The sequence below is a fragment of the Prionailurus viverrinus genome, chromosome B2 (assembly GCF_022837055.1).
Source record: "Prionailurus viverrinus isolate Anna chromosome B2, UM_Priviv_1.0, whole genome shotgun sequence".
Lineage (NCBI taxonomy): Eukaryota > Metazoa > Chordata > Mammalia > Carnivora > Felidae > Prionailurus > Prionailurus viverrinus.
The window spans coordinates 150,941,574-150,954,954 of record NC_062565.1 but is presented as its reverse complement, the minus strand read 5'-3'; the positions used below and the strand labels follow the sequence as shown (position 1 = coordinate 150,954,954).

Sequence of the window (13,381 nt, the reverse complement as noted above, 5' to 3'; positions counted from 1 at the left end):
AAGAACACAGCCGCCTGGCGCAGACAGTCACGTGCCGATTTATTACGAACTAAATCTACTTAAAGCTCAAGTTCTCAAAAGTTAGATGAAGGACAGGTTTTGTCCGCTGGGTACTTGCTTGTGAGGATGGCCGGGCCCCGGTCCCACGTCGCCCTCCACACACAGCTGCAGGGCTCTGATGTATTATCCAGACCGCCTGCTTGGAGCCACATTGTCCTGGGCCCATGGTGAGCGCCGTGGTGACCCCGTGCTTAGGGGACACACGTCCGTCCGGGTGCACGTGCGAGAGCCTTCAGAGAAGTCTGAGGACAATGCAACTGATAAACAGCATCCCCCACGTCAGGGGCTCTTCCCTTCTGATGCGACTGGAAGGCTGTTTGGCCCAGAGAAGGAAGGTGCGGACGCCCTGCAGCTTAACGTCTCCTACGGAAGGAATCGCGAGATCGTAGCTGACCCGAGATGGAGTCGTTTGGTCCGTTAAACCTTCCTTTTCTGTAACGTGGAGACTGTTCCCATACGTTTGGGAAACGTTCTGCTAAAACGTCAACACTAAATTGAATTACGGTATTTTATTACATGGAACGCAGGTAGAGTTACGCACGATAGTCAAAGATGGGTCCGTTTCACTCAGCGATGAGAGCGCAAAGAATTAATTTATATAAATCTGTTCTGCAGGCACTGAAGCCGTGCGTGGGCAGGAAAAAGAAACCTCTAAGGGCAGACTAATCGTGTTTGCAGATGGCATTCTTGTTGTTGTAATAAGGATCTTTTTTTTTTTTTCCTTCTGACTTTCACCCAGGTCACACTGTTTATAACAAAAGGTGAACAATACTCCCAACCGGACGATGGTATAAAAATACACCCCCACACTCTCACCCTGGGCAGGTGCCAGCGTGCTGCCTCCAGGGCCGCGGTTCCCACTTCTCTTCCCAGACGCCCCGGCCGTTCCACAGGCGCTGCGTCCACGGGATGGCAGCGACACTCGCCCTGTTTAGCCTGACCTGGACAAAGCACTTCTCTACCCTTTGACGTTAAAATAAACAAGAGGACGACTCTGACTCTGGCATACAGAGCGGCCGACAGCAGTTCTCACGGCCCGTCTCACGGCCACACGGTGTTCTTCCCTCCTGTCTCTGCTCAGGAGCCCAGTCTGGGCGCCTTTGGGTGCGGAAGTCCTCGCTCTACCCAGCAGGTAGTGGGGCAGAGGGCGGGACCCCCAGCCGAAGACCCTCAGAGCAGGTTATGAACGCAGTGACGCTTCTGCAACCTCGCGAAGGCCAGATCAGCAGGCTGTAACGGAAAACCTGCATCTCCTAACTGAGAAGCTTTGCTTCGTGAAAAGACGGTTTCTTGAGCAGATCTATTTTCGGGGCACTTGGGTGGCTCAGTTGGCCGAGTGCATGACTCTTGATTTTGGCTCAGGTCACGGTCCCCAGGGTCATGATGATGAGATCTGAAGTGGGTTTCATGAGCGAATGGCTAAGAAGGAAGGTGTGAGACATTTTTTGGTGCAAAAAGGCGATTTTATTATAGCACGGGGACGGGACCCGTGGGCAGGCAGACCGGCACTGGGGTCATGAGGAGTGACTGACGACGTACTTCCTAGCTTGTGGTGCGAGGGGGAAGGGGATATAGGGGCGGAAGGCGGCTTCCAGAACCGTGAGGGGCTGGCTGCTGTGCAGATAAGGTTACTGTTCGCCTTTAACGAAACGTGAGCACCAAGGCAGCGTGAGTTCCTTGAGGACGGTCACGCTCCGCGTGCTTCACGTGTCAGCGGGCTGCGAGCCGTAAGGAGATTGCATTTCAGCCACATTTCTCTTGCCTTTGATTCCGTCATCAGTGGGATCGGGTCCCGCATCGGGCTCTGCACTGAGGGTCCAGCCTGCTTAAGATTTTCTCCCCTCCCTTTGCCCCTCCCCCCAATAAATGAACAGGAACAAAAGGAAAAAGGTGGACCTATTGGGACCGGCATAACATCCACCATTTCACCAGAACACAAGTGAACGCGGCCGCGGAGCGGGGGCTCCTACCTGAATCACCGGGCGGAGCCGGAGCAGGGCCGCGTGGGGGCTTCTCGGCAGCCGGGCCCGCGGGCCGCACAGGGAGCACAGCCCTGCAGACGCACTTCCGCTCTGTCCAGCCGCTCCTTGGTACTGGTGTGTGGAAAACACAAAAAGGGATTCAGCGTCTCAGCACGCCGGAGTGGATGCGTTTTCTCTGAGGGGAGGACGCTCACGGCTTGCCGGCCGTGCCCCACGCGCTAGCACGGGCACAGCCCTTGCCGCAGAGGGAACCCACCCCGAGCGGCCATGCAGGTGGACCGCGTGGGGACCGGGCACAGGGCGGCCGAGCTGAGAGAGTGAGGGGACCATCACGGGACGGAGAGGATGAGTCAGGACCCACTCGGGGACACAGCCGGGACAGCCTGGCTTGGCTGGGAGATGACGCGGCGGGGGGGGGGGGGGGTGGAGAGGACAAGACAGGGCGTGCCCCGTGGTTGTGGCCGGGGCAGGGTGGCTGGGGAGGAGCGGCACTGGGGCCTGAGCCGGAGGTGACACGATCGGGAGTTTGCTGCGTCTCCCATGGCACCTGCTGGAGTGCTTCTGCTTCTGCGTCCCACCGAGTCCCTGCAGCCAGGAGACACTGTGGGCGGCCTGCCCCCCAGGGCCTCAGCCAGGCCTCCCAGACGCAGAAAATGGACGGCCAGGCTGGCGAGAATGCGCAGAACTGCATCACCTACATAACGGGTACATTTGTCCCGTGTGCAAACCCGAAGACGCACAGCTCGGAAGCCACGGGACGCAGGGATAAGGGTCCCTTTGTTCCAGGAGCTCGCTGCTCTGTTTGGGAGAAGCACAGGGGAGGAAGCAGGACACGCGGGTCGCCGATGCAGGTCCCCGCAGCGAGGAGGAGGCCCAGGGGGCCTCTGGGGTGGATGCGGGGCTCGGGGGCCTCTGTCCTAGACTGGGGACGGTGCAGAGAGCGGGCGGGACACTGTCCGCCAGAGGAGGAAGTAGCGGGAGCACCAGCTGCTTCGAGGAGGCCTGTGCCACAACTGGCCAGGCATGCGATGGCGCCCCTGAGGACCCGCACCGCCGAGCATCATCGAGCATCCGGGGTCAGGGGTCCCAGGGGTCAGGAGGGTGGGGCCCCACCCTGCGCGGAGGGTGTGCTGAGCCAGGCGCCCCTGCGGGCAGAGCAGGGGAAGCCGCCGTGTGCAGGGGGCAGGGGGCAGGGGGCAGCGGGCGGGTGCACCTGCCGGGCACCAGGAGATCCTCTGCGAGTGCTGGGACAGCGGGCACGTGGGGAGAGCTTTTCCGCTGACTGGGGGTTCAGATGGCAGGGCAGCGCGGAGACCCCGGCAGAGACCGCACTGGGTGGTAACTCACACTCCTGTAAGCACCCCAGCCTCCGGCAGCGCAGTGCCCACAGGAAGGCGCACGGCGCGATGCACGGAGCGTGGCGCTCAAAGGTGGCGGACTCGACAGGCCCCCGGAGCCAGAGACCCGGGTGCATGCAAGAGGGGGCTGGAATCCCGGAGCAAGGTCTGCAGACGCGGTGGCGAGTGAGGAGAGGTCCTAAGATTGCTGCCGGCAGGAGAGCCAGGAGACCAGGCCCGGGGGCGGGGCGGGGACAGAGAGCCAGCCGGCTGTGGGCCAGAGGCGCCTGGGCCTGCGGGTTCAGATGGGACCTGGCCGGGGGCCACCGAGAGGAGCAGGGGGCCCAGCGGAGACGCAGCCACCCCCTGGGACGGGTCGCTCCTGGGGGCGTCCGCTCCAGGCTGAGCTTCAGGGAGGGCTCCCCAGGAGGGAATCGGCCGTCCCTGAGCTAGAGCTGCTGGATCAGCGTGCACCGGCCTCAGTGCACAACCTAGTGACTCGGGGTGTGCATACACGCAGGGACAAAACACGCCTCGTTTAGGTCCGTCACCACACAGACTCAGGCTCGCAGAATGTCTACGGTTCGTAAGGGAGAACCAGACTCGGGAGAGAAACAGGAGGCCGTTGTCACGGCCACAATTAGCAGGACCCCCCAACACGAGAAGCTGCCGGGGACGGCTCTGAAACCAGCTCTGCCCGAACTTCCGCAGGGACGGGTCCGGGCACCGAACTATCCCCGAAGGAGAAACAGATTCCAGTGTCGCTCAGGTTTCTGTGCGAACGTCGGCTGCTAGCCCGGCGGAGGCCGCCGGTGGCCTGCTGCCATTCAGTGCCCCCTCCTGTACGATTACACCCCCATTTACCAACGTCCCACCGAAAGCAACGTTTCCCTGGGTCTCTGGCAGGTAGGATGTCCACGTGACCCAGCACAAGTCACTGGGTAGGATTTCTGAGCAACGACTTAAAGACAGACGGATGGACAGACGTGGCGGACGTGTTGGGTGTGTTCCCTCGTCTGCCTGACTCCTCCTTCCCAGCGTCTGACCTTGGCTGGGACAGCTGGAGCCCCAGCAGCCACCGTGGAAGCAGGAGACACCGGCTGCTCTCGGCAGCACACAGCCCCCTTTGTCCAGGACACGGACGCTGGGTGCTGGCAGAGGAGGACAGCGGGACCACAGGCATACTTGTGGATGCCACCAGCACCTGGCCCCGGACAGCCCTTCCCCCCGTCCTCTCTTCCTGCCGTAGCCAGCAAAACGCAATCCCTGAGCGAATCGCCCAATGAACAGCAGTGTTGGGCCCTCCTGGTTCTGGCTGATTGATCTTCCAACGACTCCCTTCGCTTGAACTTCCACTAAGATCTTTCTCTGTCGCCAAACACAACTCTGCCGGCGTGTGACTGTTCTAACGATTCTTCTACAGCACATCATGCAGGCAACCCTGCCGTCAGCTGGGCAGAGGCTGGCAGTCTCTGTGCCCCGGCGGGGAGCCTGCCCTGCAGATCCCCGGTTCTGAACGCCGTGCCCGTCAAACTTTGCCTCGGTGTCCTTCCCTCACAGAGATGAGCTCCAGAGAAACACGACGCGCACGTTCAAGCCACTGCTCTCCGCACACAGTTACCGAGGCACTGATTCCGCCTCTGGTGACAGAAAGGAAGTAGGACAAACCAGGTGGCAGCTTTAATTTGGCCCATTTGCTCAGTGGGGCCTCAGGGAGCCGCAGATCGGGTTCCACTCACTACCTGCGAAGCAAGGAAACGTTCTGTCAAAGATATCCATGCGGAAGTGGAGGGGACGAGAGTTCTGTCAGCGTTCAAGGTCATTCCATCCCGTCCTTCCGTGAATGCCGGAGGTGCGGTCTGTGTGTGCCTCTGGGGAGGGACCTCTGCGCATCGTCGTGGGTCCGTGCCATCACGGCGCCACTCTGGGCCTGCACCGTGTGTTGTCGAAGCTGGCGTCTTCCCCCGACTCCAAACTGCGAGCATGAGTGTGTTCTTTCCACCCAAGCTTTAGGCTGGGACGCCCGTGACCCTGCACCAAGCACGCCCGTCTCCTTCCCCAGGAGCAGCACGGATGCCCTAGCGACCACAGAGGTGGCGCTAGCGGGCCACAGAGGTGGCGGCTGGGAAGGGCCACTACTTAGGCTGGAGAGTCCGTTACTTGTGGACGGGAAACATTCAGAAGTGTGAACAAGTGAGGCAGAGAATCTGCAAAGCAGGGAAGCTCAGGGAGCCCGTCCGTCAGCGTCAGCGGGATTATGAAGACGTCGCAGAACAGGTGCCCGCGGCGGATGCTGCATTAAATGCGACGGGGGCCGGGCGCACGTGGGCAGACACATGTCTCCCAACTGCAGACGGCTGGGAGAGCAGGGGCTCTGGGGCTACCTGCTTCCATCCCTTGAAACCGAAGCAAAGTAAAGGCCCTAGACGCAGAAGGCTCAGATCCTCCGGAAGAAAAGTGAGGCACAGTCAATACCGAAGCCTGTATTCTAAAGTCCCTGGCACTGACGGTGAGCACCACGGTGATCCAGAGGAGCATGACGTAGAGTCACTGAGCGCTTGGTACCGGGAGGCGGGCTGACCGGCTTCCGGGGCTGGTCTGGTTTTGGAGAAACAGGTGGAAGCCGCGAGCCTCCAGGGAGATTGGGGGGTAACATGGGAGAAGCACAAGCACCCGGCACGAGGGATGGGATCCGACTCACGTGGGGCGAGGGAGACGCCGAAAACAGGAGCCGTGAGCAGCCACTGTCTGCGCAGGGACTTGGCAATCCAACAGAAGACGGCTCCCGGCAGGGTCCCGTGTGCACCTGACTCACCACACGGACCCACGCTGCCCGCTGTCATCCCAGTCACCCCGTCACCTGCAGGTGAGCCAGCGGGACGTGGGGGCCGCAGAAATGAAGATTCTCTGTTTCGTCATCATCAAAAATGACAGAGGGACTGAAGCACACAAATGCCAAAAAAAGTCGTCAGGTTTATATAACTGACATTCTGTGCCCAACAATCGTAAATGTAAAAAAAAAAAAAAAAAAAGTTAATTTCACCCAAACGGTGCTTGGAGAATCCCTTAGTGCTTTGCGGCGACCCTCGCCAACAGAAGCTGGTGAACCTCTGCGACCCCACCTGCTCCGTGCTCCGGCTTCGCGGCCTCCACTCGGGGCTGGAAGTTTCTCTAGAGCTCCAGCCGCTGCGGCCACAGGGAGCTCCTGCAGCAGAAGAGGGCACAGGTGTTGCCCGCGGATACTGGCCTCACCCGCCTTGTGCGGGCACGTCCCCGGACCCGGGGGGCCATGGTGGGACGCAGGGGAGACGTGGCTCCTCGGGGCGCAGGCTCAGACAGGCTGCTCGCTGCCGTGACTGTTCACGCGCACAGGCGTGGCTGGCACGTGAACAAATAAACCAGTCCTTCATTCAAGAGGCAGCAGGAGCAGCCGTAAACGAAGGCACAATTTAGTGCGACTCATTTCTGTCCAGGGAAACTTGACGGGGTTGTTCAAGGAGTGTCAAGGGCCTGGAGACCTGATTCTGCCCGAGCCTCCGGGGAGAATTCTGAAGGGGTCGGAATTCACAGATGAGGACCTCGCAAGTGCGTTAGTTTTCTAAACTTGCCTCTGTGACAGATCGCCGCCAACCGGGAGACTGAAGACAACAGAAACGCGTCCTCTCTCGGTCCCGGAGGCCAGAATCCCGGGGAGCACGGCCACATTCCGGCAGAGGCTCTGGGGCGTGGTCCTCCCACCTCTCCTGCGGCCGCCCGGGGGGGCCTGGCTGTGTCACCCCAGTCCTCACGGCCAGCGTCTGCAAACGTCCCCGCTCCTCCTCACGGGTCTTCTCCCCCTACAAGGACGGGGATGGCACACGGGGCCCACCAGGGTCTCCCAAAGGCTGCAGCGGTGCACTGGGCGAGAACAGTGTGGACAGAGACCCCCGAACGCTCACCATTGTTCTCCTTCCCTTCTAGGAGCAAACCAGCAGGAAAAGTGGGCAGAGGCATCTTTGAGGGACGGTTCTTCCTTTCGGTGCGGTACGCAGTCTGGGCTGAGTCACGCGGGCGTCCATCCCAGGATGGCAGGGCCGGTCCAGGAGGCGGCAGGATGGGCGATGGGGTCAAGCGGCACCGCGGGCTTCGGGGCGCACGGTGTCACGGTGCTGGGCAGCCACTCTTTACTGAACACAACTGCACACGCAAACCGGGTGAAGTTACCTCCTGGAAGTCGCACCTCAGTGAGGCTGTTTGGAAAATCACACGCACCATGGACTTACTCCTCACTACACGCGCGAGAGCGCGGGGAGAGACGGGAGTGGAACCTCGTGTGGTCATGGGGGGGACAGTCCCACCGGCTCAGCCAACGGGAGGGAAGGCCCGGACGGCGGCCCTGAGCCCCTGGCACTGCGGACGCGGGCCTGTGTTACCTGCGCCAGCCTCAGGTGGAGAACTGCATTTTCTGTTTCCAGATCAACTATCCTCTCTTCTTTGGCCTAAAACCGAGGACCGAAACAGGACATTATCAGTTTAAATGACACTTATCAGTAAGCACTTCCATCCTGAGAACACTCTGGGGAAGGAAGCCAGCGGCTGCCTCAGTGAAGCACTGTGGGGGGAGGTCGGCTGGAGTGGGGGCCCGCACCCCGTGTCTACGACCCCCATTCCAAGTGTGGTCCCCAGAAGCCAGGGGCTTGCTGGGGGCACCGAATCCTGCATTAGGGCACATACATCATACCTCAAACTGCTGAAAAGCCCCCCCTAAATCCATCAGAATCTACAGTTAACAAGAGCTCAGGTGACCTATATGCACATTCAGATCTGGAAGGCACCTCTGTAAGGCTTCTGCTCACCAAAATTGGCTTCTCTTTCAATTTTTTTTTTTTCCCCAGTAGGCTCCATGCCCAACGCGGGGCTTGAACTTGAACTCACGACCCTGAGATCAAGAGTCACACGTTCTACCCGCTGAGCCAGCCAGGTGCCCCTCTTTCCTTTTACTAATTCATTTATTTAAAAGATATCTGTTAGAAGTCTGTCACATGCCAGGCACATGTCGGGGTGCCATGGATACAGCAGTGAACCCATCGGGCGTGGGGCTCCCATCCTAGTGTGTAAGGGCCAGTGTGTGGCTGGGGGGGGGGGGTGGGCAGCAGCCCCGTCACAGCTAAAACAGCAACGGGGGTTCAGAGAGGGGGAGGAGGGCCAGCGAGGAAACCCAGGGCCAAGGGGAAAGTCTGAGCAAAGGCCCTCGGGCGGGAATGAGTTTGGTAAGTTAAGGGGCAGAGGGACAGGGAGGGGAGGATGAGGGGGGCAGGGAGGGCGTGGTCTGGGAGGAGGGATGGCAGGGAAGAGGCTGGGTTTTGCCTGCAGGGTTTCAGGCAGAGAAGTTTAAATACTAGCTGTTTACACTGAATGCTGGGAAAGCCAGCAGCTGGAGGCCTTGGTGGTCAGGAAAGCGAGGGGTCCGGGAAGGCAGCTCACGTGCCACGGTCCCGTCTGTGGGGGGTCCCTCCCCATGCCCCGTGACTCGCAGCCCACAGAGAACTGTGACCAGTTTAGGTCAAGCTCTTTGTGACGGGTTATGAAACCGGAAACCCGGGCGTCGTCTAGACCTTCTGTTACCAGGCTCAGTTGATTTTACCTCTTGAAGAAAACCTATGGAGTGTTTCCACGAAAGTCACTCGATTCTAAGATGCCACCCCGACTAGCTTTATGGAGATGTAATTCCCTTAAACGCGAGCAACCCGCCTGACATGCACAAGTCCGCGGCGTTTAGTGCACTCACATTGTGCCACGTCGCCAAAATTACGTCACAGTATATCCACTACCCCCAAAGAAACCCCATCCCCCCCCATGTACCCCAATCCAGCTCTAGGAAAGCATGAATCTACTTTCTGTCTCTACAGATTTGCCAACTCTGGACATTTTGTATCAACGGAATCATATGATATGCAGTCCCTCGTGACCGGCTTCTTTCCCTGGTCATCACGCTCTCAAGGCTGAACCATGTTGCGGCATCAGAATTTCATTTTTTTTATTGCCTGACAATATTAGATCGTGAAGCTAGACCACATTTATTTACCCATTCATCACTTGAAGGACATTTGGGTTGTTTCCACTTTCTGGGTGTTAGAAATAGTGCTGCTGTGACATTCCTAAACGAGTGTTTTGTGCGGACACGCGGTTCCCCTTCACGGTTCCCCTTCACTTGAGCACATGCCTAGGACCGGAACCGGTTGGCGTGTTGAGGAACTTCCAGACTGTCTTCCCTGCACGGTCCCACCAGCAGTATATGAGAATTCCATTTTCCACACCCTCGAGATACTTCCATCTGTCTCTTTGATTACAGCCACCGGGGCGTATCATTGCCACTTGATCTGCATTGCCCTGATCGCCAATGATGTTGACTATCATTTTCAGGGTTCAAGTCTTGCAATTCTTGGGTTAAATTTCTCCCAAAGCATTTTATCATCTTTGATTATCTTGTAAGTGGAACGGTTTTCTTAATTTCATTTTTGTCTTTTCATTGCTATGAAATAGAAACACAACAGACTTTTGCACATGGACCTCATATCCTCCAATCTTGCTGAAATCACTCACTAGTGCCAGGAGCGTTGTTTTTTTGGTGGATTCCTTAAGATTTTCTATATACGAGATCATGTCATCTGCAGACAGAAACAGTCTTATTTCCTCCTTTCTGGTACAGACCCCTTTTCCTTTCGTTGTCTTGCCTGAATACCCTGACTAGCACCTCCGGGGAGACGGTGAACAGATGTGAAAGGACACGTTTGTCTTGCTCCTCTCATGTTACGTGTGTCAGCAGGGGGGTTTCGGGGACATCCTTTATCAGGTTGAGGAGCCAGCTGAGTGTTTTTATCACGAAGTGAAGTAATATTTTGTCAAAAGCGTGTTTTTGGACCTATCGAAATGATCGTGGGGTTTGTCCTTCATTCTGTTGATTCGATCTGTGACGTTAACCGACCTTGGAACGCTAGGCCATTCCTGGGATGATTCCCACTTGGTCAGGGTGTATGTCCTTTTCATGTACCACCGGATTCAGTTTGCCGGTATTTTTTGAAGAGGTTTACATCTGCATCCATAAGAGACATTGCTCTGCAGTTTTCTTGTGACGTCTGCATGGGTTTTGACATCAGGTAAGCATTGGCGCCATGGAAATGTTCCCTCCTTTCTATTTTTCCAAAGAGTTCATGGAGGACTGGTGTTCATTTCTCTTCACACGTTTGGTACAATTCCCCAGGGAAACCATCTGGGCCCGGGCTTTACTTTGTGAGATTTCGGATTCCTAATTTAACCTCAGCATGCGTTACAGTTGTGCTCACGTCCTCTAGTTCTTGAATCGGTTTCGGTGATCTGCGACTCTGGGAATTTGACCAACTCACCCTGGTTAAATCAGCAGTGCTGTCCACAGGATGTTCCTGACTTCCTTTTTATTTTTGTGAAGTCGGTAGCAATGTCTTGTCCTTAATTCTTGGTTTTGTTAATTTGAGTCTTCTTTTCAGTCAAACTAAGGATTTGTTAATTTTGTTCATCTTTGCAAACAGCCAGCTTCTGGTTCTGTTGACTTTCCCTATAGTTTGCCATGCTCTATTTCAGTTGTTTCTGCTCTGGTCTTTATTGTGGCTTTCTTCTGCTGGTGCTCGGTGTTGCTTCCTCTGCTTTATCCCGTGTCCTGAGGTGTTGTTTAGGTAATTGATTGAAGAGCTAGCTTCTTTTTTAGTGTAGGTGTTTGTGTCCACAACTATTCCTCAAAGTGCTGCCTTGGCTGCATCCCACAAACTTTGCTGGGTGGTACCCTCATCTTCATTCCTCTCAAAATGTTCCCTGACCTCATTTGTGATTTCTTCTTTGATCTACTATAATTTAAAAGTATCTTATTCAATTTTCCCATACTTGTGAATTTCCTAAATTTATTTTTGTTATTAATTTCTAACTTCCCTCTATCGTAACCGGAAAACATACCGTCTATGATCTTTATCCTTTTACGTGTACTCAGGCTTCCTCTGTGGCCCAGTACATTGTCTAACCCAGAGGGCCTGTGCCACGTGCACTTGAGAAGGTCATGTGTCCTCCTGCTGTGTGGGCAGGGTGTTCTGTGGACGTCCGCCTGATTGACTTGGTTCAGTAGTGTCGTTCAAGTTGTCTGTCTCCTGGCCGGTCCCCTGTCCTGTTTGTTCATTACTGAAAGGGGAGGGTTGACGTCTGCAGCCATTATTTCTGAATTGCTGATTTGTGTCCTCAATTCTGTCAATTTGAGGGCCATGTTGTTAGGTGCACGTATACTTTTCCTATCTTTCTGATGGAGTTACACTTCTGTCATTATCAAATGTTCCTCTTTATTCGTAGTGACATTCATGTCATCTTAAAGTCTATTTTGTCTAATATTAGTACAGTCACTCAGTCTTCTTGTAGCTAATGGTGGCATAATGTATCTTTTTCCATCCTTTTGCTTACAAGCTATTTGTATCTTTGAATGTAAAGCATGTCCCCTGTAGACAGACAGCATGTAGTTTGAACTCGCTTCTTATCCAGCCAGACAGTGCCTGCCTTTTGACTGATGTCTTGTCCACTCACATTTAAGGCTGCTGATGTAGGTTTGCACCCAACACTTCACTTGTTCATTTTCTATGTGCCTCACGTTTTGACTGTTCCTCTTTTACTGACTTTTGTCATAACTGGATATTTTCTAGCATAAAATGTTAATTTCTTCAATGACATTTTCCATTAGTTTTTGAATAGTTTTCTTCGTGGTTTCTCAAAAGCTCACCCTATACTTTGAAACTGGAAGAGTCCGCCCCACAGGGACAGTCAGGGTCTGGCCAGGTGGGAGAGTGTACCTCACAGGGACAGTCAGGGCCTGGTGAGGTACAGAGACGCTCCTGCTATAGCTGAACTCCCCTGTTCCATCTGTTGGGTTGGTAGCATCACACGTCACATTCATACATGTGACAGTCCAGTGCTATCATTGCTGCTTTACATAATCTCATGCTCATTAAAGAATCTGAGAAGAGAAGGGACAGGAGACTTGCAGGGTTTGTGGTGCTGGCCTTGTTCACCATGACGAACCACCAGGTTCACCTGGTCCTGTGGATTCAAACTACCATCTGGTGTCATTGCCCTATTCTCGCAAAACTTTGTCCCCATCCACCTCCTTTGTGCCACTTTTGTCAAACATATTACGTTTCTACAAGTTATAGTTGCAATGACACAATTACATGGCTGTAGTTTGATACAATTACTTATTTTAAATCAGTGAAGAAAACAAGAAAAACACACCTTTATCCTTTTATAACTACGTGACTGTCTTTGCTGGCATTCTTTGTGGATCTGTGTTTCTGGGGCAGGGGCAGGGACTTGCTTTCAGCCTGAGGAACCTCCTTCAATGTCTCTTAATCAGGCAAGCCTTCTAGCAATGAATTTTGTCTGACTTTGTTTATCTGGGAAAACTTTTATTTTGCCTTCATTTCTGAAAGACAGTTTTGCTGGATATAATATTCTTAGTTGACAGGATTTGTCTTTCAGCCCTTTGAGTGCATCACCCCACGGCCCCTGCTGCTGCTGAGAGTCTGCTTGTGGATTGACTTGATGAGTCATTCTTCCCTCCCTGGTCTTCTCTTTCGGTGTTTTCACTACGATGCATGTGGGTGTGGATCTCTTCGTGGTCATCCTAACTGAAGTCCACGAAGCTGCTTCCACGTATGCCAAATTTCAACACATTTGGGGAGTTTGAGCAATTATTTCTCTGAATATTTCTTGTGCTTTCTCGCTCTCCCCTCCTGGTGCCCCTGTGATGTGTGTATGTTGGTGTGCCTACACGCTTTGCACCAACAGATTCCAATCACTTTCCTTCCTTCTGTTTTTCCCTCTGTTCTTAAGATTGCATAATTTCTACCAAGCTAAAAGTTTGCTGATTTTTTTTTTCTTTTTTGTCCATTCAAATCTACTCTTTTTTTTTTTTCCAACGTTTATTTATTTTGGGGACAGAGAGAGACAGAGCATGAA

The 13,381-nt window shown here is 54.7% G+C and overlaps 1 protein-coding gene across 1 annotated transcript in view; it reads right to left on the bottom strand.

The window, feature by feature from the left end:
- KIF25 (kinesin family member 25) overlaps positions 1–13,381 on the bottom strand; it is a 45,325-nt gene that overhangs the window by 29,128 nt on the left and 2,816 nt on the right. Inside the window, exons 2-3 of the mRNA XM_047859990.1 lie at positions 7,792–7,857; positions 2,031–2,153 (exon numbers count right to left, since the gene is read on the bottom strand). Coding sequence (XP_047715946.1) covers positions 2,031–2,153; positions 7,792–7,857 — 189 coding nt within the window. The remainder of the gene's footprint in view (positions 1–2,030; positions 2,154–7,791; positions 7,858–13,381) is intronic.